The sequence below is a fragment of the Pipistrellus hanaki genome (assembly GCF_964339955.1).
Source record: "Pipistrellus hanaki genome assembly, chromosome: 5".
Taxonomy (NCBI): domain Eukaryota; kingdom Metazoa; phylum Chordata; class Mammalia; order Chiroptera; family Vespertilionidae; genus Pipistrellus; species Pipistrellus hanaki.
In genome coordinates this window covers 43,208,505-43,233,472 of record NC_140507.1, presented here as the reverse complement: position 1 = coordinate 43,233,472, position 24,968 = coordinate 43,208,505, and the positions used below count along the sequence as shown (strand labels likewise).

The following is a 24,968-nucleotide window of genomic DNA, read 5'->3' as shown; positions in this document are numbered from 1 at the left end:
TCTGTTGTCTTTCCTGTGGCTTTATTTCCTTAGCCTTGTATTTGTAGTCTAGCCTTTTCATGGGAAACAGAAGGAATCACCCGATAATTGATTTGATGAACACAGATTCAGCTGGTGTGATTATTCTGGGCAAAAGATTTTCAGAACATCTCATAGATAGGATACCAGTGACTAAGACATCAGTTATTTGATTTATTTATTTATTTATTTATTTGCCATGCTTTTACATGATGACGGTGGGATTGGTATATGAGACTAGTGTCCATCATTCTTCTCAGTATACATTTGTGCTTCACTATCAAAACGTGGCTTTCTGGGCAAAGAGAAGGTATTGTGCAAAAGGATTTCTGTCTCCTAAAGCAGAAATTTTTTCTGAAGAAGCTTTTTCCACTTACCAGAATGACAGAAGATTTTGGCCACAGTTTTTAAAGATTCGGTAAATGGATCGTTGCCTTTTGAAAGTAAAGAATAGGTGCTTGTTTAGACCTTTGCCCACATTTTTGCAACAAGCAATGCCATGGCACCTAATTTTGATTATTGTCTACGGAGTTAGTCTGACCCTGACCAAAGAGAAGGATTATAAAACATACACATTATCACTAGGCTAATAGAAAGTAATAGAGCGAGTCTGGCATACGTTGTTTCATTTTATGCCACTTTCTGGCAAAGCACTAGTTTCTGACATCCTGTCTTTCACCAGACCTTTGCTGAGCGGCTCCTGGGAAATTTCTCATTAGCAGTCCCCATCTTCGTTGCCCTCACCTGCTTTGGCTCCATGAATGGGGGTGTATTTGCCGTCTCCAGGTGAGTGAGTTCAAGCATTTTCAGAAATGTATTTCTGTTTTTGAGATTGGATGTGTGATAAGGATTACTTCAAAAAGAAACAGTGCCTCCTAACCTGTTGTTTTTAAAGGGACCTGCAGGATTGAAGTCTTTGTCCAAGTAGCAACAGCATGTCTCCTTCTGACCATTAGAGGGCACTGCGTCTCTACACATAGCAGAGTCTGAAGCTGGGCTTGTGGCATTTTTTTAATAGTCTGTCTACAGAGTCTAACAGCAGCATTTTATTTCTGGTGATAAAATCTGTTGTTTCTCCAAAGGTGACAAGAAAAAAAGTAACGTAAGAGGCACCAGAAATCACCACTTCACCCTATCTCTATCCCTATTGCTTTCTTGGATGTAAAAGTACCTTTTGTTTTAATATAAGATTAAAACCCAATCAGATAAATATGAATGTTAGATGTGTTGTCACCCTTAAAATTGAAATAACCAGTTGTTTACCAGAAAAGTGAGATTATTCAGAAAGAGCAGAGGAATCGCAATTCAGAACGCGCAAGCTATGGCAAAACCACAGGCGAGTCCCGAGAACAAAGGAGAGGGGCTTGCTTTTGCAGAGGAAGGGAAGTGGAGTTGGGAGTGGAGTTTTGATTGAAAGGCCATTGGAAGAGGGTGGGATTTCAGGGTTGCTGTGGCTTCCCTCCAGCTGCGTTATTGCTGGGCCAGAAGATAATGTCTTTTTTCCTATGGGGGTAGTGAAGAAGGCTTCTTCCTGTTGATCACCCTTTCAAGCCCTCCCAACTCTATTTTAAATGAGATTTCCTTTATTCACGTTCACAGTGTGTGCGCTCATGTGCATGCAGAGTATGTGTGTGTGTGTGTGGGTGTGTGTGCGCGTGTGTTTTGTTTTGGTTGGATAGACAGCACACCTACAGTACTGGGAACCTAGAACTAAATTCATTTTCAGCTGTTTGTATGTAGGGAGAGCCACGCTGAGTCAGGTGTTGCTATTGTTCCCTCTCAAAGAAGAATACAATAGTCGTCAGACTTTATAAAATTCTAAGACAGACTTCTCATGATGGTCTCCACCTTATCTGAAAAGTGAAATCTAAGTAAATCATCTAAGAAATGTCCAAACCACTTGGGGTGAAAAAGATGCAAGTTTTCTCTTAGGGTTCTGGGATATTTCCCCTCTGCAATGATCAATGGGATAGTCAACTCCGCCCCCTGTTTTTCTCCCACCAGGTTATTCTATGTGGCGTCTCGAGAGGGTCACCTTCCAGAAATCCTGTCCATGATTCATGTCCGCAAGCACACTCCTCTGCCAGCTGTGATTGTTTTGGTAATGCACATTAACAGGCATCTCTCGGTATAACCTCTAATAGCAGGTTAGCAAAGAGGGTTTCACAGCAGACAGCAGCGTGCTTTTCCCTCTCATTCATTGAGAAAAGGGCTCTATGTGTATCCTGGCAGCCTGTGGGAGGCAGGGTGTTTTCCACTGCTTCCCTTGACCCAGTATTTTGATGCATATTTGATGCTACGGGGCAATGGCCACATCACTTTTTTTTTTTTTTTTCACCTTTGTAGAAAGTAGTGAGGTGTAAGGGAAATTAGTTTGGCTCCTACCATTGACAAAGGACCTGGTAGAAAAAGATGCAGAGCAGGGGTCCTCAAACTTTTTAAAGTGGGGGCCAGATCACGGTCCCTCAGAGAGCTGGAGGGCCGGACTATATGAACTACTAATTCCTACTGTAACACCTCGGCTGCGCTCACTGCCCAAAAAACCTGGCGGGCCGGATCAGACTCCTCTGTGGGCCGCATGTGGCCCGCGGGCCGTAGTTTGAAGACCCTTGAATTGCAGAGGAATAAATCCCAATTCTAAGTACAGAGAACGAAGCCAAAAACTACAGTCCTAAATGACCCAGGTGTCACACAGGCCCCTTATAATGAAATGCACACATCATTATAGAAAATGCAACGATGAAATTCTACACAGGGCAGTGATTCTGGGATTAAAAGTGAGACACTTGAGAGCCACCCTAGAGGGAAGAAATAAAAGCAACAAAACTTAAATTTCAGTCGTAGGATTCTTTACGCCCAAAACGGTACCCATGAAACATGGGATACAAAAGACTGTGTAAGGTGTCACAGTCCTCAAACACCCACTGGCAATGTTATGGTCCCTTTATGCCTACCATTTTGTAGCATTTTTCTCAAATGCAATCTGCTGCCAGAATTCATGGAACATTTTTTTTTTCCCTCCTCCATAATTTAATTTATTTCAAAACATTTCCTTGAAATTTCTTTGTAAAGTACACAGGTCCCTTTGTGAGGAATGCGGAAGGCAGCGGTCACTTGTGGGAACGGAATGTATTATTCCGTGAAGAGGGCTTCGTTTTACGCCTCTGCTATCAGTCATGCTGTTCTTGGCGCGCCACGGCAGGGGCTCGTTGTGCTGGTCTCTGAGCCGCCTTCCTTTGTGCGGTCCTGCGGGTCACTGTGGCAAGCACACAGGGAGAGGGAGCGTGGAGGAAGGAGAGGTCAACATTTTGCATTCAGGGCCTGGTGGAGGCACTTAGGAGTGGACCGTGTTTTATGTTTGCGTGGCCAAGAGTGACGCAGACCCCACTGCAGAGCTTTCTGCAGACTTTCCAAAAGGGGACACTTGTGATGCCCATTATTCATTATTTATTAGTCATCCGTGGGTCCTTACATTTTCAGTCTCTGACTGTAACTTTGAAAACATACTCTCTTCTGTCCAATGTAAAAGCAACTAAACACCAAACATCATATAAAATCCCTTCTCAGTAACTGGTAGTGATGATGGCCCTCTCATTCTGTTACTGGTATAGAAAGGGGTTTTAAGAGCAGACTATAGAAGGGAGATTAGGTTCTAATCAACGTGGTAGTTTATCAGTATAAGTAATCATTTGGAAGGGCTAATAATGATGTCTAGGTATGTGATGCTTTGAGATCGCCTGTGTTCCCTTTAACTCACCGAGTGGTTTTTGTCCTCCTCCCCCCAGTATCCTCTGACGATGGTGATGCTGTTCTCTGGGGACCTCTACAGTCTTTTGAATTTCCTCAGTTTTGCCAGGTGGCTTTTTATTGGGCTTGCGGTTGCTGGGCTGATTTATCTTCGATACAAACGCCCAGATATGCATCGTCCTTTCAAGGTAACCTCAGCAATCTCGATGGGTTTACATAAATCTTTCTTCTAATACCTAGTCCTCCCTCTGTCCTAGCTTGATGATGGGAAGCGTGGGTGGGCGTGGGGGGGGCAGTCCTCCGCCATCAGGTGTTTAACTCTTGCCAGTAGTGCCTTCAGATGGGACCGATTTTCCCTGAGAAATAGTTCATCACATTGTTTTATGTGCTGTACTGAGCTCTTTAAGAAGAGGTGGTGTTAATAGAGGATGCTTGTTATGCTGATTTTTCAGGACGTGTCCAATGACCTGATACATGCAAAGCGTGGGATACTCTGATCTATCTTTACGCTGAACATTTGTGGACAGCCAGACTGAGAAAGAGTGATGCCAGTACGCATGGAATGGTGTCACTCTTTAAACTCTAAAGTGGATGCTGCTGTACAAAATAGGCATTCTCAGTATTTTTAAAGGTTATGACGTATTACATTGCTCTTTTTCTACATTATACACCCCAGAAGGAATAAAAATATAAAATATAGAAGGAAAGCAAAGGTGTATGAACTTACCACTTAATCGGAAAGCACAGTTACCATAACTAAGCATTCCTTTGGGGAGGGTTGAAGAATACCCTTCTCACCTGCCCGTCTTCTTCAGCCTCCAATGCTCATAGATTGATTTGGTCTCACTGTTCATTCGCTTTGAAGAAATAACAGACCAGGTTGTCAGTTACGTTGTCAGAATTTGTTTCTAATTATATTCATTGCCTAATCCAGGCAACATCTTCATTAGCGGCCCACTAGGAGCTGGCCTGTTTTGTTCCTGTCCTCTCTTACTGTGAATCTCCAACAGAAAATCAATTTTCCCTGAAAGGATTTAAGATGTGACTAGCAGCCCATGGTCTTAGCTCCACATTAAAGTGGACTCTAATCATAATTATCAAAGAGCTCATCTTTTAATACCCAAAACAGAAATTATAGTAGTACTTACCTAGTAAAATAAATCAGGACTTTTATAGTAAAACACACTTATTTATTTTTAGAGGTTTTTTTCTATCCAAAACATTTTTTTTTAATTAATGGAATATCTATAATAATAAAAGTGTAATATGCTAATTAGATCGGACAACCAAACGACCTTCCAGATGTCCTTCCAGACAACCTTCCTGACTAAGCCAGGGCTGCGAGGGCCGAGCCCCTTGTAAGAATTTCGTGCATCGGGCCTTTAGTATTTAATATATTTTCAGTGTCCTTTAAAGAGACTTCGCTACTGCCTGGCTAGCATGGCTCAGTTGTTGAGCGTTGACCTATGAACCAGGAGGTCATGGTTCTGTTCCCGGTCAGAGCCCATGCTTGGGTGGTGGGCTCATCTCCAGTAGAGGCATGCAGGAGGCAACCAATCAATGATTCTCTCTCATCATTGATGTTTCTATCTAACTCTCTTTCTCCCTTCCTCTCTGAAATCAATAAAAATATGTTTATAAAAATAAAAATACTTTGCTACTAAGGTAAGGTAGGATGGTGCCTGTCACCTGGTCATGTATGTCATCCAATGTCATGACTGCTGGGCTCACCTTGAACCACTGTCCATTTCTTGCAATGTGTTAGAAGTGATTTTGAAGTGATTTTTTTTTTTTTTCTGTGCTGTGTTCCAGGTGCCGCTGTTTATCCCGGCTTTGTTTTCCTTCACGTGCTTCTTCATGGTCGCCCTCTCCCTTTATTCAGACCCCTTTAGTACGGGGATTGGCTTCATCCTCACAATGACTGGAGTCCCCGCATACTATCTCTTTATTATCTGGGACAAGAAGCCCAAGTGGTTCAGAAGACTGTCAGGTAAGTCTCTGAACCTTTTTACAGACCGTGTTGTAGAAAACTCATCTATGTGGACACCCATGACACACATTTCTTAAAGTTCAAATTTATAAGTGGGACAGCTGCTAGTTCAAATGCATCATTGAATTTAAATTAGAACTGGAAGAAAGAAAAGTGGAAGGATATTTAGGATGTAGCCGCTGACTTCTTTCAGAGCAGTATTCAGTTGGGATGCTTAGTCATTTCTTAGGACAACAACTTTCATAGGAAGAATTTTATCAGCATTTCTGAAAATGATCTCATTGCTCTTCTGAATTCTTTCCTAACCTGATTCTTTTTATTCTGGGTTGAGTGCAAGTTAGTGATTCTATATCATAACAGACTCCTTGATGAGTGATATAAGACTTGGTAGGGAGTTAGGCAGAGACCTACAAAGATCTTAAACATCATGATTACTACTCCACCCTATTTAATAGGCCTGGTAAGTCACACATGGGTCACAAGGCCAGCGAGAACAAGGAAGAGAAGAATAACAGCTCTCATTTACTGTGTGATTCTATGGATTAGCACATACGTGACCTTATTTATTCTTTAAAAATCTTCTGAGGCAGGAAAATTATTATTCCTATTTTATAGACTTTGAGTGATAGCATGGAAGAACTCACACCACTTCTTACACAGCATATAGATATTAGGTAGAAGAGCTGGAACTCAAACTCAGGCAGTTTTATACTTTAGAAAGGCTGGGTCAGAGGGAGTCAAGGCAGAAGACAGAGAATAGAGGTTAGTTAACGCAGAATCCTGATGAAGATGGAGGAAGATCTGAACTCAGGGTGTCAGCAGGGTCCAAGAGAAAGAAACGATATTAAAGAGGAAACGCCCACAGAGCTTGGTGACCAGGTAAGATGGAGGAGAAGATCAGTAGTAGGAAGGGAGCTTAGGATAATACATGCCCTTGACCAAAATCAAACTTGGGACCCTATCCACTGAGCCAAACCAGTCAGGGCTAGAAAACAAGTTTTGTTCTCATTTGTTTTAATGTACTTATTTTACCATAACTAATTTTTTAAAGTTCAGCTAAAAGTTCAGAGAGATTTCTAGTAAAATTGTTTATAAATAATGTCAATGCTACTAAAAATAAAATAACAATTTGGAATATGAATCTCTAGTGTGCTACACGAACTCCTTCAGAAGGCAGTCATTTAAAATAGAGTTTTGCTACTATTCCTCTTTATTAGTTTTTAATTGGTATTTGGTATCTTTAGACCTCTTATATACCACTTAAACTGAAATTTGTGTTTTCTAGCCAGCAACACTATTCCCCCAAGAAGTGTTACTATGAAAATTAGGTTTTTTAAGGCCAACACAGGTACACTGATCGCCTAGCAGGGTATTTAATCTCTATTTCTTGTTAGATCAGATTCGTTTTCTGTAGAATGGTTTTAGTTTTGTTTTTCCACTTGTAGGCAATATGATTCTGAAAAACAAAAACAAAGGACTTGGTAAACAGTATTTACTATTATGATTGTTCAGGACAGATTAATGCTCATCACCATGAGATCTCAGATCCTGGCCAGAGACAGTTAAAATCCTTGAGCACAGTTCAAACCAAGAGAATACAGGATGACAGAGCTGGCAGCCCTAGGGTTGGGCCACATTGAGAAGGGAGCACTGTGAAGGAGCAAATTTCTTGCTTGCTTGCTCCCACGTAGTAGGTATTTTGTTTCTCCTGTTTATAGCCAGCATACTATAATACTTCTTCCATTTTGCTAACATGTGCATACTTTATACCACATTTTTGTGAGTGCATGCCTATTGCTATGTTCCATGCTTCATCTTTCTTTGATGTGCTTTCCTGCTCATGTAATTTTAAAGTTTGGGGTTGTTTTTCTGTCTCTAATGATGTTTTGATCATCTCCAAGAACTCCAGATTTAGTGTTAGGCATTTGTGAAAGCAGCAGCAATGTAGTAGCCCCCTAATGATTATTTGGTTCCCAAAAATGCCATTAAGCCTCACCAAAGAACATGACAATTCTGCCTTTTAAACCGCGATCATTGCCACCCTTTATCTTTACAGCTGCCTTGAAAGTCTTTCCTCAATTTTGTTGATTTTCCTCTTAGGCAGCATTCTTGTAATAAAGTAAAATAATAATTCATAGTATTTATTGCTGCAATAGCCAGTGTTTTCCTAGCCTTTGGCCAAAACAGCACACTCACACACAGACACACAAAACAGCAGAGTCCTGATCCAAAACATCACCTCTCCCCCAGCCACCTCCTTGTCAGAGACAAACTGTGAACTTGGAGGCCAGAGAATGTCTGCTTGGAGCAGTTATTAATAGTTCAGTGATTACAGATTTGAGTGCCTTGGTGGCTAACATTCTTTAGCCTCTGTATTACCATTTCTTTTTACTCCAATACACACAAACCCATTGGCCCTGTGAAATGTCAGTAGATCAGAACACATCTCACTGAGGGTTCTTCCATAAAAAACATGAGGCAACTGGACAGCTCTCAGAAAACGCTGTAAGGCTGCTCAGCCCAGACAGCCACGGGATGTGCTGAGGCCAAGGATGGGAGAGGTTCAGAGATTTGATGAATTCCTCTGGCCACAGGATGCCAGTATTGAGCCACGTTCTGTTTGACAGCATTCCTGGGGTGAAATGAAGAGGGGCTCTTGAGGGAATAGACACACAGAAAGCTTTCTCCTGCCGTCTGTGACAGCGTGCTTAATCCTCCTGGCTCTTTATGTATTTATTTATAGAAACACCAGCTTCTCACCCAAGGAAAATGAGGCAGAATAGCCACTGGTATATTTAGCAGATAACCTGGTGAAAACTAATCCTGGCAAAACCCAGCCAAGCTCCCAGCAGCCACTTTACTTGACAGTCTGGGTTTATGAGCCAGACCTCGTCACAACCAAGAGTGAGTGGGGTCATTGGAAGTTGGTTCCTGTTGCTCAGGGCGAGATAGGAGGACAGCTGCATTTAAACAAAGTATTTGATTAGAGCGACTCATACTGGGCAGCACCAGCAGAATGACTGTATCCATCTCTGTGATGGTGACTAGGCAATGCCCCAGTCCTAAAAGCATACACTGCTTAAAATGTGCTGCGGTGACTTCATTTATGATTCCTCAGTGAAAGCTGCTTTAATGCATTGAACAGACACTTCATGAAGACTGCAGTGCCACATGTGAGACTAGTTAAGATTGCCCACATTTCTGAGGGGCCCAAATCATCTTCATGGATAAAATGAGACCATCCATGTGAAAAGGTTTTGAGGTCTTTAAAAAAAACAAAACACCCAAATATGCTATTATTCTAATCCCGACTGCTGGGGAAGATGGTTTGTGTGCTAGTATTTTACGACTTCTGGCAGTAGTTCCTGTGATTGTACCAGGTGTGCTTGGGAAATCAGATTCTGCAAGGTCACTTGTTGTTTCAACTGGTTTCAGGAATATCTACTGAATACGAAAGGTAAAACTTGAAAATACAATTGCTGTTTGGTCTTGTATCTTGTAGTTACTGTAAATAGCAAATACAGACTCATTGGCTCTACTTTATTTAAAGAAATAGTATCATGGTGTTGATTATCCACAAAGCCGAAGGACTTGTATGAGCATGAGTGTAATTGAATGCTACATGCCTGCGCAAGCAGGAAACTTCCTCAGAGGTACCCTTGGGTCTGTTGAGAACCTGTCTAACAGCACAGCTGTAGAAAACCTAGAAGAAAAAGTTTGTGTGGCTCCAACAGCCACTCAAAGCCAAAATCAGCCACTCCATCCAAATCTCTATAATGATGAAGATTATCCAAATCCTGGGCATAAGAAAGCCACAGGAAACACAAACTGGTTGAATGTGGAAGAAGAGAAAGGATGGGAGTGAAGAACTAGAAGGGAGAATCTTTGGCCCAGATATCCTATTGAATAGAAGTTTAGACTGAACATTTAGGAAGGAGAATGTCACACTAGGAAAGCAGCAGGGTCCCAGAACTGCTCTCCCTTTGTGACCCAATACAGTGTTGTGATCTGAGGAAGCAAGTAGGCTAAGAAAACAAAGGGATGATGGTCCCAGAATAGAGACACACACTTTGGAAGGGGCTTCTGTTTGGACATGGAACAGATGCTAAATTGAAAAGTCAGTTATTAAAAAAAGAGGAAAGGGAAATCCCAGTTGATAAATGCATGGACACACACACACACACACACACACACACACACACATACACACACACACACGTGCGCGCGAAAGCTGTAGAGATAGTTCAGCTAGCTACAGAAGACTTCTCCAGTGAGGAACAAAGGGCGGATGAAATTGTCAATTTAACATCACTGTTTTGCATTTGACCACTGTAGATAACTACAACCCTGTTTTACCCAATCAGATGACTCTAGCTCCTTCTCCGCCTATAAAGCAATCTCTTCCTATTATTGATTGACACTTTTCTTCTATTCGTTTTTCTAGGATAATTTTACCATTTCCCTTTCCTATAAGCATGGAGTTTTATTGCTCTTGAGTGTTCACTTGTGCTTCAAGGACATCTCAATGTAGAATGGGCTGTGACAAAATATAATTTATTTGCAAAACATTTACATAGAGTTTACGATTTGCCAGAACTGTGCTGGGCCCTGTATCATCAATGGATAGTATAAAAATTAGTATGCTGAGAAAAACAACTGTTACAAAGCAAATGATGGTATTAAATATTGCTTGGAAGGACTATTTTAGGTGGCAAGTCATAAAAGAGAAATGCTAGCTATCTAGGTGAGAGATGATCTGGGTCTGAAGCCACCAAAATGACATGGTATTTTGAGAAGCTCCGGGGCTAGTATGGTAGTAGCTTGAAGAGGTTCTGTAGGGATTTATTACAAAGAATAGAAGTGACCAAGAAGTAATGTCCTGGGAAACCAGAGTCACAGAGTTCTAGGACTATCAAGATAAAATGACCTTAGAAATGATCTAGCCTGGTGGTTTATTCATGTTAAGTATATCTGAATCACACATTTTTGGGTTCCATCTTCAGTTTCCAATTCATTGGGTCTAGGGTTGGGCTTGTAAAGATGTCTTTTGGATATCTTAGCTGGTCTGCAGAATACACTCTGAGAACCACAGACCAAGTCCAAGTCCCTCATTCTTTGTTAAATTAATTTATTTTTATCAAGATACTAGAAACCAAGTGCACAAATTCATGCATGGGTAGGGGCTGGCTGGGGGAAGGGACTCTGGGTGGTTGGTTGGCCAGCTCACCCCCTGGTTGAACTCCGGTTGAACACCTGGTCGAGGGGACAATTTGCTTATTACTCTTTTATTATATAGGATAATTGGCATATAACATTATGTTAGCTAAAAGTGTTAAATATGTTGGTTTGATACATTTACTAGATGTACCAGTTAATAATGTGGATTTTTTTCAATAGATGGAGTTACACAGATGTTGATATATATGCTATTTGATATGTTTGCTATTTTGTTGTATTGACAACAGCTTCAAAACTTCCTATGTTAAATTTTCTGAAGGTGTTAACATCATAGATATTTTTATGCTTAAAAATGTTGACTTTCGTGCCAGAAAAAAAGGGTATTTGTGGGAAGTTTTAATTCATTACTTTATTTTGAAGAAAAGTGCTGCTCAATACTTTGGGAAGCTTATGGTGAGCATGATCTATCTCTAGATACTTGTGAACGCTGGTTTAAATGCTATAAAAGTGATGATTTCGAGGTGAAAGACAATGCCCAGGTCAACCAAAAAGTTACAAGCATTATTGGATGAAGATCATAGTCAAACCCATAAACAACTTGCTGAAAGATTAAACATTGCTCAGCAAACAATTTCTGATCATTTATAAGCAATGGAAAAGATTTTAAAAGAAGGAAAATGGGTGCCACATCAACTGAACAAAAAACAAATGGAAAATTGAAAAGTCATCAATAAAATGTTTCTTCAATGGCATGAAAGAAAGTCTTTTTTGCATTGAATTGTGACTGACAATGAAAAGTGGATTTATTTTGAGAATCCCAAATGCACAAAATCATCAGTTGATCCAGGTCAACCATCAACATCAACTAAAAGGCCAAATCTCTTGGGTAAGAAGACAATGGTTGGATCAGGAAGGTGTGGTGTATTAAGAGTTTCTAAAACCAAATGAAACCATTAATACTGATCACTGCCAACAACTTTGATGGTAAAACAACCATCACACTTTAATGGTAAAACAACCACACTTTGAATCACACTTTGATGGTAAAACAACCAGAATAGGCCAGACAGGGCAAAGTAATTTTGCTTCATGATAATGCACCATCACACACTTCAAAACCAGTTAAAGACATGCTAAAACATCTTGCCTGGGAAGTATTAACCCACCCACTGTATTCACCAGACTTTGCTCCTTCATATTACCACTTGTTCTGATCGATGTCACATGAACTTTCTAAGCAGCACTTTAAAACTTATGAAGAAGTGAAAATTGAATTTCTGATTGGTTTGCCTCAAAACAAGAAAACTTCTATTGGGATTCTATCCACAGATTACCTGAAAGATGGGGGAAATGTGTAGCTAGCAATGGACATTACTTTGAACAAAGCACTTTTGATGTTTCTCTTGAAATTATCATGCTTTCTTTAATTACAAAATTCGCATTATTAAACGGTACACCTGTATATACTGCAATGTGATTGCTACAGTAGCATTAGCTGACAATAGCTTTATTATGTCATGTATTTATCACTTCTTTTAGTATGTGTTGAGAGTAGTTAAGATTTAGTCTCTGAGCAACTTTTATAATATGGTACATTGACAATAATCACTATAGCGGGCATTATATAGAACTTACTTACTTACTAGTTTTAAGTCTGCACCCTTACCATCTCCCCATTTCCCCCACTCCCTATCCCCTGATCATCAACATTCTACTCAGTCTTTACATGTTCAGTTTGTTTAGATTCGACATACAAGTTATTTCAAACAGTGTTTGTCTTTGTCTGATTTATCTCACTTGGCATGATATCTTTAATGTCCACTCATGTTGCTGTAAATAGCAGGATTTCCTTCTATCTCCTGGTTAATAATATTTCACTGTTTGTATGTGTGTCACATCTTCACTCATTTGTTGATGGACACTTGTGCTGTTTCCAAATCTTATATATTGTGAATAATGCTTCAATGAACATGAGTGTGCAGGTATCCCTCCAAGATACTGATTTCAGTTCCTTTGGATACATACCCAGGAATAGGATTGCTGGCTCATATGGAAGTTCTATTTTTAATTTTTTGAGGAACACCCATAATGTTTTTCATAATGACCGTTCCAATTTACATTCTCACCAACAATATATAAGGATTCCCTTTTTTTCTTATCCTTGCCAACATTTGATATCTCTTGTCCTTTTTAAAATATTTTTGGAAGAATATGATTTTTTTTTTTTTTTGCCTCTCTTATGTGTTTGCTTTAAATGTTCTAGGCCAGCAGGCCTCTATGCTCCATTTAATCATCAGGAACCTTGGTCTCTTCATCCCCTGGGGCAGTGCCACTTAAAGTATGGACTGCAAACAAGTCTAGCTCATGCACTGCTTGGTAACAGTATTATCAATCAAGTCACAATATCCTAACATATGTATGGTAACATCTCATTGTGGTTTTATTTTGCTTTTTTTTTTTTTTTTTGATGATTAGTGATGTTGAACAACTTTATGTATGTCTGTTGGTCATTTGTATATCTTCTTTGGAAAAAGGTGTATTCAGGTCTTTTTCCCACTTTTAAAATTGAATTATTTCTTTTTCTGCTATTGATTTATCAGAGTTCATTATATATTTTGGAAGTATGCTTTGCTAATATTTTCTTCCATTTTGTAACTTGTCTTTTCAACTTATTGTTTCCTTTGCTTGGCAGAAGCTTTTAGTTTAATGTAGTCATATTTGTTTTACTTTTTGTTGCAGATGCTTTGGTGACTTAACCAACAAATCATTGCCTAGATCAATGTCAAGGACCTTTTCCCCTATGTTTTCTTTTAGAAGTTCTGTGGCTTCAAGTCTTACATTAACATTTTTGGTTTATTTCAAGTTAATTTTTGAGTGATATAAGGCAAGGATTGTTTCATTTCTTCTTGTATGTGGATACCCAGTTTTATGTCCTTTCCCTATTGTGTATTCTTGGTACCCTAGACAAAAATAAGTTAATTAGATAGGGAGGTTTGTGTATCAGTTCTCTGTTTTGTTCTACTACTTTATGTGTCTATTTTTATGCCAAGACCATACTATTTTGATTACTACAGCTTTGCAGTATAGCTTGAGATTAGGTATCATGATGCCTCCAGATTTATTCTTTCTCAGTATAGCTTTGGCTATTTGGTGTTTCCAAACAAATTTTATGACAAATTTTCTACTTGTGTTATAAATGCCATTGGGATTTTGATCAGGATTGCACTGAATCTATAGATCATATTGGGTCAAATGGACATTTTCTCAATATTAGTTCTTTCAATCCTGGAACACAACATATGTTTCTATTTCTTTGTGTCTTCTTTAATCTCTTTTATCAGTGTCTTATAATTTTCACCTCCTTGATTAAGTTTCTTCCCAAGCATTTTATTGTTTTTAATGATATTGTAAATAGAATCCTTTTCTTGATTTCTCTTTTAGATAATTTGTTGTTAGTGTCCAGACATGATACTACTTCCTGTATGTTTATTTATACCCTGCAATTTTAGAATTTATTCATTACTTCTGATACTTTTTAGTGTCTTCTTTAGGATTTTCTATATATAAGATGTCATCTGTAAACAGAGATAATTTTACTTCTTCCACTCTGATATGTATATCTTATATTTCTTTTTTCTACTTAATTGCTAATTGCTCTGGCTAGGATACCAGTACTATGATGAGCCATCCTTTGATCATGGTGAATGAGCCTTTAACATGTTGTTGAATCTGGTTTGCTAATATTTTGCTGATAATGTTTTTAGCCATATTAATCAAAATATTGGTGTTCATTCTTCATGTTTGGTAGAATTCACCAGTGAAACCATCTGTTTCTGAATTTTTCTGTATTGGGAAAAATAGATGGGTCTAAAGCCTTGAACTGCCTGGGGAGTGGGACAGGATAATGACAGTGCCCCTTGCAATAATAGGTCAGAGCCAATACCTAGGACCCAGGGGGCAGGGCTTGGAGCCGCAAGAGCTATCTCAACAATGACAGTTTAGACAGAGTCTTGACCAAGGATGGAGGGAGAGGAGAGAAAGGCAGCAGCAACACAGCCCTAAATAATGGCAGGCAAAGTGTTCTTGGGATCCTGAGGGCTGGACTCAGAGCAGGGGAAGCTGCCTCACCTGAGCCCAGCTGGGCAAAGAGAAGTGGCAGCTCAATTCTAGTGTATGGTGAGATGCTGGGGCACAGCAACAACCAGAGAACCCGAGGCCATCTCACTTCAGCAACAGCTCCAGCACCTGGGAATAGATACAGAGGTGGAGGCTCTCCAGGCTGCTCCCTCAGGGGATCAGCATGTTCAAGACTGTGGGAGACCTCTCTACAAAAGTTGCAAATGTCCACAATGGTGAGGTTTGCTGGGGTTCTCCGGTTCTCTTTCTCTGGGAACTTTCTTAGATCTCTGACTGGGGGATGTGGTGATGTAGGCAAAATACTTTTTTTACTTAACTCTGTGGCCATCCTTGATTTCTGAGCTCTGCTAGGTTTTTGCTGCTTTTTTTTTTTTTTTTTGCTGTTGTTGTCTAGAGCTTTTCCTGAGCTATTTTCTTCCATTTTAGCTACTTATTGTCCTGTTTTTCTTAAGGCGGTGATGTGCATTGGGACCTCCTAGCCTTTTACTAGTAGCTTGCTGATGTCACTCTCAAGTCCCTATAGATGAGGCAAATGAGGTCCTGGGAAATGAAATCTTTTGCTCAATAAAACACTACAAGTTTGAGACTGAAAATTTTATTCTGATTCTTCTCTTGATTTTGCTGAGGAATTGATTGTAATCTCACAGGTATGAAAACAACAAAGCAATTTTAAACTGAATATGAAATATGTTTTTGAACAGTTATTTACATCTTGATCCTATTGTCTCAGAATATTTTCAGTCTCCTGATTCATAAATAAAAGTCCTTATTTTAATAGAAAGTATTAACATATTCTTCTGAGAAGTCATCATGGGAAGTTATAGACGTGGCATACATTAATTGAGCATGATAGAATTCTAATGAAGTAAATAATTCTTGTTAGGGCTCTATGAAATAGCAGTTGTGTGTTTTCAGTATTCAACTCCAAATAATTCATGTTTTGTTGTATGTCTTTTTTTTTGTTTCATTTTATTTCTGATTTCTGTACATTTTTAATTTTTCTTCATTATTTCTTTGTAGGCAGAATAACCAGAACATTACAAATAATACTGGAAGTTGTACCAGAAGAAGATTGTCATAAATTATAAATTAATGCATTTGAAATCTTGGCAATCTATCCTTGGCTTTGTTTCTGCCCAAAAAGCTGAAACAAAGTATGGACGTTCACCTCATTTTATGAAAATCCAGAGGACTGCAGGTTTGGTGATGGAATCAAGGAATCATTTATTTTTATTCAGATCTTTTAGTGTATTCAAACTGGTTTCTAAGAAATTTAGTTATAACTTCATGTAATTGTAGAAAGCTGATATGCAGCTATACCATGACTTCACGTGATTCTTGTGTTCCTGATACCTACCTGTTGAGGTGAGGGGAAAAGACTACGGGATGGACAATTAACTCAGTGGTCTTTCTCTGTAACATATCATGGCTAAGAAACTTCAAATTGAAGACTGAGGTGTTTTCTGTATATATGGGTTTTGTAAAAACATTTTTTACTTACTATAGAAAACTGTACTGTGAAAAGTGTTTTCTATTCTTCTAGAGAAAGAACAAAAAAAAAGCATACATCATCATTATGGACAGAAGAAAGAGAGAAATTTGTGTTACATTGGCATTGCATTGCTTCCCCTTTCGGTGCCAACTTAGATGAGACTCATCTTTTAAGGGTTAATACTAACAGCATTGTGAACAAAGGACAGAGGGGGCATACCTAACTTTATTAAATACATTAAAGAAGAGCTTCTAGGAGCTATTGTTTACAAATCCAGGAACTATGTTTGTGTAAAATCATTGAGAATTTACTATGTTGGGGTATATTTTTTCACTCCTTGTCAGGAAGCTATGTGGTTGTCTGACATTTTGTTTTCATGGCAGCCCATTTGATCAGGAAAGGATGTAACATCCTTCTTCCAGCAAAACAATAGTCAGTTCGGTATTAAATCCTTCTAAACATCATTATCTGTTTCACAAACAATGTACCCTTGATAAATATATCTAAATATGTGTATTTTCAAATCTTCAAATTAAAATATCAATGGTAAGACAGAAATCACCAAGAAAGAAAATGCCCCAAATATTATACCTAACCCTATAATCATATCTATATGCAATGTTAGTAATTTTGAACAATATTTTTAGTTTATAGTTATATTTACATGGTGATGAATTTTGACAGGCTGTACATTTCCTATATATATATTATATTCTGTTAAAATATTTCTTCAGATAAAACTGTGCAGATCAATTAGGAAATGACATATATTTACATAAAAATTGAGCAAGAAATGCCACTGCTAAATAAGATGCATAACTGATGTTTCTAAAAATTTTCCACTTCTATAGCTAGGCTTTGTCAGTAATTTATTCACCCTAATTATCATTTAATCTGCAAAAGAGATAACTGATAACAGATTCACTAAAAGAAATAGAAATTGTGCATGCATATGTATATCCAGACAGGTGTTATTATGCTAGGTTCAGAAACTATTGTGCAATTTTTTAATGATAGTAATATTATGGTGACATTTGTTAACTATTATTTACACACATCTAAGGTTAAGTAGCTCATCATAGCCAGTTATGTTTCATCCTTTAATTTTTTGCCCATTTGAAAATAAGAATTTTTGAAAGAATGACACTGATTAAAATCATTAAGAGAAAATGTAGAGTTCACAGACAATTGACAAAGTAATAATATTTCATAATTTGAGATAATTCTAATTCAAAAATTTCAGTTTTTTATCTTGCTAATATTTAAAATATATCCAAGATTGACATTTTATTTTTTATTTTTTTTTTTACAAACCTACTATTTGGGTCTGTAAGTGAATTCATAGGGTTTTAAAAGTCTCTACTTCCTATATCCATTTAGCCATATCTCTTCCCACTATATTGTTGCTGGAGGTATTGCAATCTAGGCCCATATATTCTAAACCAGAAAACTCTTCTTGGATTTATATGTAATGAGAAAAAAGGTAGAGTCTCATGGAGAGGTTTGTACATGTAACATCCTGAGGTTCTTGATTATTCCTGAACCTAATGTATGGTTCTTGATTATTCCTGAGGCTAATGGTCTTATAGCAACAGATAAGTCTCCACATTTTATTTATTTGTTTATTTTGAGTTCTAATTTCTCTTTAAATATATGACTTAACTGGCTAAGTAGAATACATATTCTTAATGATTCTATAAGGAAAATTCCTTCATCATTATCAAAATGAATTTTCCTTATTAAACTTCTAATACCATCTTAATACCATTTTAACCAGACAGGAAGTCAGTTAGTAATTTTTAAAGAAAGTAATGGAGATTATTAAACTATAACTTATTTTTAGGCTAATCATGACAAAACATGTTTTCTGTGGTGAAACAATATTCATAATTGTTATTCACAATTGTATCATATCCTAGGAAAGGTGGCCGATTCCAGACCACACATAAATGTTAGGTGTGTTCACACACATGTGCTATGTGCTTGTACAGTATCTCCCCCAGCCACACTGGCACAAAACTAGGACAGATTATTAGGATATTGTAGAAATGCATGAGTTTATCTAACACTAAAATAACTATGTTGAAACAAATTTCCAGATTGCCTTATGTGTCTGGTAAAATTATTTCCCCAATTGCTATCCTGTATAATAAAAGCCTAATATGCTAAGTGTCTGGTTGTCTTCAACCAATCAAAGCATAATATGCTAATGATATGGTAAGGCCACTTAATTGCTTGCTGTGACGTGCACTGCTCACCAAGTGGCAGGTGCTCCAACTAGTAGGTTAGCTTGCTGCTGGGGTCCAGCTGATTGGGACTGAGGGAAATGGGCTGGACATGCCCTGGAGCCCTCCCATGGGCCCTCCCTAGATGGCCAAATTCCCGTATCCTTCCCGGCCCTGATTGTGCACTGGTGGGGTTCCTCAGCCTGGCCTGTACCCTCTTGTAATCCAGAACCCCTCAGGGGATTTCAGACACCCAGTTTCAGCCCGATCTCGCAGACCAGGCTGAGGGACCCCACTGGTGCATGAATTCATGCATCAGGCCTCTAGTTTAAAATATCATCAGATGGTTAGCATTCCACTGTATCAGTCAATGGAATTCTCCATGCACTGTAATCAGTTCTTTAGGAAAATCAATATTTTATCTCTATTACCAGATAAGTGTAATGATAACTAAGAAAGGGAGCATTTTTGACCTATAGTTGATTTCTTCTCATTGAGGTATATGTTATGAAAAGATAGAAAACTGAAGCTCAGAGTGGCAGGAAATGAAAGTAGTAAATGATTGGAGGTAACAATATTTTGGTGTAATTTATTATGCAGTGTAGTGAGAGAAATATTAAAAATTCAGTGCCTGCTGCACATAGGTGGACATCCTGAGAAGCTAATGAAACTTAAGCTTCAGTGCTGCTCATTTAGACATGCCCCTTCCAAGGTCCTGTACCTAATTTTGCTTTAGGAATTATGTACTAATTTTCTTGAAGCAAATCATCAAAATTGTATATACTTCTGGCCCTACAAAATCAAAAACCCCTTTGGTTAAAATACTTCCACTGCTTTTTCTATTAGAAATAGCATGGAATATTTGTAAAATATATTTTTAAATAAGGTTGTGAGTTAGTTAAAGTATCTATATATAAGTGGCTTTCTCATAATATACATTATGTGATATATAAGGGGAGAGTTTCACCTTTCACATATTTGTCAGTTCTGAATGATAGAATAATAATAAATAGGATTCTAATTGTAGTTCTTTTTCTTTTTAAAGGTTGGTTGGAAATAGAGAAATTTGGGATTTGCATGCAGATGAGTCAAGAAATTTAATGTTACTTAAATATAATTTTGTTTCTTTTACCCTACTAGTATATGATGGTCTATATGTCGGTGTTGATAATGTCTGCAGGGTTACATTTGACTTTCTTGACCAAAGTCAGGAATTAAGCACATCATCGTGTAACTGGCAACAAGCTCATGGTGGATCTAAATGAGAGTAGATAATGAGTCATTTTGAAAGCTTCTGTTTACATTATTTATATATAGTTAATAGAATTATTACCTGTACATATTTTTAAGGATAATTTTCTTATAAAAGGCATTTTTAATCTTTTCCATCATATATAATACCTAAAAGTGTAACCTGTAGGTAGTATCTTACTGTACTTAAACAATGTATTATAACAGTTATATTTAAGAAATAATCCTCTTTTCTTTCTATTGCATTTTTCAAATTAGTTGGTATAAAAAAATGCTAGCTTTATATTTGACATAAATGCATAAAGGCATAAATCATGGTCTCACAGGAACTTCACCAGTCTTCCATGTTGTGAGATAATGTTCTTTATAAGCCTCCAGGGCTATTAACTTGATTTCTTTGAACCATTTCTCTGTTTTCTTGGAATGAATCAATGACTCCTTCTGTATTATTTTTGGCATGATATCCTCCAGATAGGAGTGAGTCTTATTTGGATCTATACAATTACCAATATTCTTAGGTTTACTTACAACCACTTAGGTTTACTTCCTTGGTAGTCCCCTCCCCTTTTTTCTGTTTCCATTGACTTAAAACATCACTGGAGGATGGTTACAGTCTCCAAATAGTTACTTGTACATGTGCATTTCAGCTATAGATCGAGGGTACATTTATAATATCAATAGCCGCCTTTATGTTTTTATAGATAACGATCTTCTCAAGAAACTGGAGCATTAGGCATCTATCTGAATGTCATACAAAATGGGTGCACCGGTTTGAAAGTGAACATATACACTACTGGTATTTTTTTAAAGAATGACTTTCAAGTGAATTAATTTATTGGTTAGAAGATTTGCTTGCTGAATCCATATTACCTCCTGCTGAAGTCTCTACAGGCCATGCTGAAAGCTAGAGGAAAAATAAAAATGAATGCCGTTATCTCTTTTGCAGCAGCGACTGTATTTTGAGCACCTTGTGTGATAGGGTATTTTGCACAGTATCTTGTGAGAAAATGTCAGGCCTTTGGATGTTACACCTGTAACAGTTGGGTTGTCAGTGGTCTGACTTAAAGGATTGTGACGTTAGACCTCAGTTATTCCTGCTAATGCTTCCATGCATGCTCAGAAGCTCATTCATCTCACACTGGGAAGCAATGCAATGTGGTTCCCTGGTTCTAGGTTCAAACTGTCTGATTTAAAAGGATTTCTGAAACAAACAAACAAAAAAAGGATTTCTGAGTTCTTTTGTCCCTAGCATTTCTCCTTCATTCCAAATTTCTTTTTATTCACACACACACACACACACACACACACACACACACACACACACACACATATATATGCCTAAGCAGCCAAACAACTGGACAACCAGTTGGTAGTTATGACGTTCACTGACCACCAGAAGACAGACCCTCAACACAGGAGCTGCCCCCTAGTGGTCAGGGCACTCCCATAGCAGGAGCACCGCTCAGCTGACAAACAGGCACCAGATGCCTGGCTTAAGGCTGGTGAGTGCAGCTGCAGCATCACAAGTCTCTCCAGGGTGGCAGTTGCAGTGGGGCCAGATGAACAGGAGCAGTGCAGCACCAGGCCTGGGCTCCTCCCTGCCACCAGCCGCTTCCCACACTACTTCAGGCTGTGCAGGATCAATGTGGATAGCAGGCTGGAGCCCTACAAGTTGGTGGGTAAGGGGAGGTCCACCAGTGTTTGAATTTGTGTATCAGGCCTCTCATATAATAAAAAAAAAAAACCACACTATTATTTTAAGTAGAAAAATAGTTTGGAAAGAAAAAACAGATTGTTTCAAATGAATGTATGCTTATAACAGAATAGAACTGACCTACATTAAACTACTGTGTGCATTCATAATTTTAGACACTACCACATAGCACTTTTTAATTGCTCTGGAAATAAAGCATAATATATATGTAGCTGCGGTTATCACACCAACAACAAGGATCCTCCAAAAATTTTTAAGTAGCTGGGATTATTTTGATTCTTTCCTTGGAGAAATTTTTTACCTAATAGTTTTCCCTTGTGAATGTTTTTTCTAATGCTGTAAATCTGGAACGAAACTATTCATGCTTACATCTTGAAAACTGGGACCTTTTTACATTATCCATGTTAGGAGAATGGCATATTCCTTAACTCTTTTAAGCTATTTAGGGCCAATGCTGGTGTTCAAAATAGCCAATGGTACCTGCCAACTCTTGAGAATTTGCAAACCTAAGTATCAGATGTGCTAAGACTGCATTGCTTCCTACCATGAGATAGTGTCTCCTCTCTGTGTCACTGGTGAACAAGCATCTAGTTGTGTATTAGTGATTACCTGCTGGCAACCTGTGCACGCATAATAAGCATAGAAAGGCAAGCCACATGGCTGCCTGGACTGAATACTTGGGGAACTTAATTTGTCCTACTTTTCTGACTAAGATTTTACACAAGATTTTGTAGAGCTTGGTTTTTGCTTATTATAGAGTGGATTAGATGGTAGTTATGCACTGGTAGAGATGATTTTTAGTTACTGACTCAGAATTCATCTCATGATGAACCATTAATATCTTTGTATTAAAACTTTGTATTTACTTTATAAAAATGGGTTTAGTGAGCTTTGTGTTAAAATTTGGCCTAGTAATAGTAACTTCTTTTTCAGTTCTCAAGGAATAGAAAATTCTGTATGTGTATGTTCATATTAACATATCATTAGGTAACATGTATGAATGTATTTAAATGCCTTTTATATCCTATGTCATGTGTCAGTAATTTGCACCAATAGAATCAATTGAGCCCAGTGGGAAAACAGTAGTTGAGTTTCTCCAGCGAGTTGTGCTGGCAGCCATCTCTTTGATTTGTGCTTAAACTGTAATATACAGACCAGCTATACCCCTTAGCTTGGGTCTGGAATGTATTTGTCATGACCTTGTTACCATTCCCCTACTTGATAGGGGTCAGGGGGATGGTGGATTTGTCCTAGTGATCTAAAATACAGGAATAGAGAAATCCAGCTGTGGAGGAGTGGGCCTCAGTTTCCTAAGTGGTCCTCATCTGTAGTCCTTTACTTTGACATTGTGTTAGTGAAACTTGGTAAAGGGGATCGTGTGTATTTTATTCTTTTACACAATGTCTTGCATTGATAAATTCTTAAGGAGCAAAACTCCTTTTCTGCACCTATATTCCAATCATATTTGGAGTACTAAGATATTTAGCTATGAAAATATAAATGGTGCACAGAGAATTTCATTCGTAGATTATATTGCGTTTCTAGGGTTCTCTGGCACAGATACCTATACCAGTATGTGATATGTGAAATAAAATGGATTTTTTCTACAGCTTAATGATTTCCTTCTGGGGAGAATTCTGGTGCAGAAATCAGACTGCCAGATGGTGTTTATGGGCTATTTGTGTAAGTGGTAAGATACTATGAAATAAGTGTGATTTCATCTGGTGGAAACTCTTGACGCATATGTTTTGCATGGAAGAAATTTTGGTGCAATATGATGTCACTCAATTTTGCATTGAATCTAATTTCAATTGTGTTTATGTATAAGTATACTTGTCATGCTTCCAGGTCATTAAACTTTTGTATACATATTTTTGTACATATTTTTACTTGAAAATATTTGAAATGGAAAGTAAATAAACATTTGATAGTTTACATAATAAAAGTCATGGTTTGGTATTTGTTTTTAAGCACTGTACATTTCATTTCATTGAAAGTTTGGGATTAAATGATTATTTATCTATCACCAATTCTGTGAATTTGTTGGTGTCTCCCACTTATCATCAATTTCCTGTACTAAAAAATGAAAGGGGGGGCAGTTTCAGTAAACACTGTAGACACTTTTCCTCCTCATGATCTGCATCTTTCTATCCTCTGGTCTAAAATATCAGCAACTTCTTTTGCTTTCACTTGCCCCAGTTCAGTCTTGCTATTTCTTGCCTCCTAACAAAAATCTCATCTCTTGTCTTTTTCATTCAGCCTTCACATGTTTCCCCAGAACATTCTTTCTGAAACAGAAATACTGTAAAAATCTTTAATAGTTTCACCCCCCCCCCATAGATAAAATCCAAACTCCTCCATATAATATACAGGGATTTCCATAATCTGCCACCTTTCTTTCTCCAGCTTCAATGACCACTTCTGTATTCCCTGAAGCAATATTAAATGCATTTTTTAGTAGTTTAACAAAGAAATGATGCCGTTATTTCATTTAACACACTGCAGATTTACAGGAATTATATTTTCCTCCTCTATTCTTATATCCTACTCCCCACATAGCAAACTTCTACCCAAAAGTCATCTCTTCTAGAAACATTCCCCAAGTTGGTTCAGACCTGACCCTTAAGCACCTTTGTTATCTATATACCTCTTGGCCATTGGTATGTCTTTTTGAAAAATGTCTATTCAGGTCCTCTGCCCATTGTTAGAATAAATACTTCAAAAAAATAAAATAAATAAAATAAATACTTTTTTATTCTGTTGAGTTATATGAATTCTTTATATTTTAAATATTAACCCTTTATAGAATATATGGTTAGTAAATATTTTTCATATTCCACAGGTTGCCTTTTCATTTTGTTCATTGTTTCTTTCACTGTGCAGAAGCTTTTCCATTTACTGTAGTAGCACTTGTTTATTTTTTTCTTTTGTTCCATGTGTTTAGTGTCATCTACAAAAATAAATCACTGCCAAGACCAATGCCAAGGAAATTTTTCTCTGTTTTCTTCTAGGAGTGTTATGGTATCAGGCTTTTACATTTTAGTATTTCATCTATATTAAATTATTTTTGGTGAGTTGTGTAAGACAGGTGTCAGTTTTAATTCTTTATATATGGATATCCAGTTTTCCCATCACCATTTACTGAAGACTATTTTTTCTCCAGTGAATATTCTGGATGACCTTGTCAAATACTAGTTGATGGTTCATGTATGCATT

The 24,968-nt window shown here is 37.8% G+C and overlaps 1 protein-coding gene across 1 annotated transcript in view; it reads left to right on the top strand.

Annotated features, from left to right (window-relative positions):
• The window catches only part of SLC7A11 (solute carrier family 7 member 11), an 82,473-nt gene extending 58,699 nt beyond the window's left edge, over window positions 1-23,774 (top strand). The window contains exons 8-12 of the mRNA XM_084884265.1: window positions 701-804; window positions 2,023-2,119; window positions 3,804-3,953; window positions 5,578-5,755; window positions 16,091-23,774. Of these exons, the coding sequence (XP_084740391.1) occupies window positions 701-804; window positions 2,023-2,119; window positions 3,804-3,953; window positions 5,578-5,755; window positions 16,091-16,158 (597 nt within the window). The 3' untranslated portion in view covers window positions 16,159-23,774. The remainder of the gene's footprint in view (window positions 1-700; window positions 805-2,022; window positions 2,120-3,803; window positions 3,954-5,577; window positions 5,756-16,090) is intronic.
• Window positions 23,775-24,968: the final 1,194 nt, after the last annotated feature.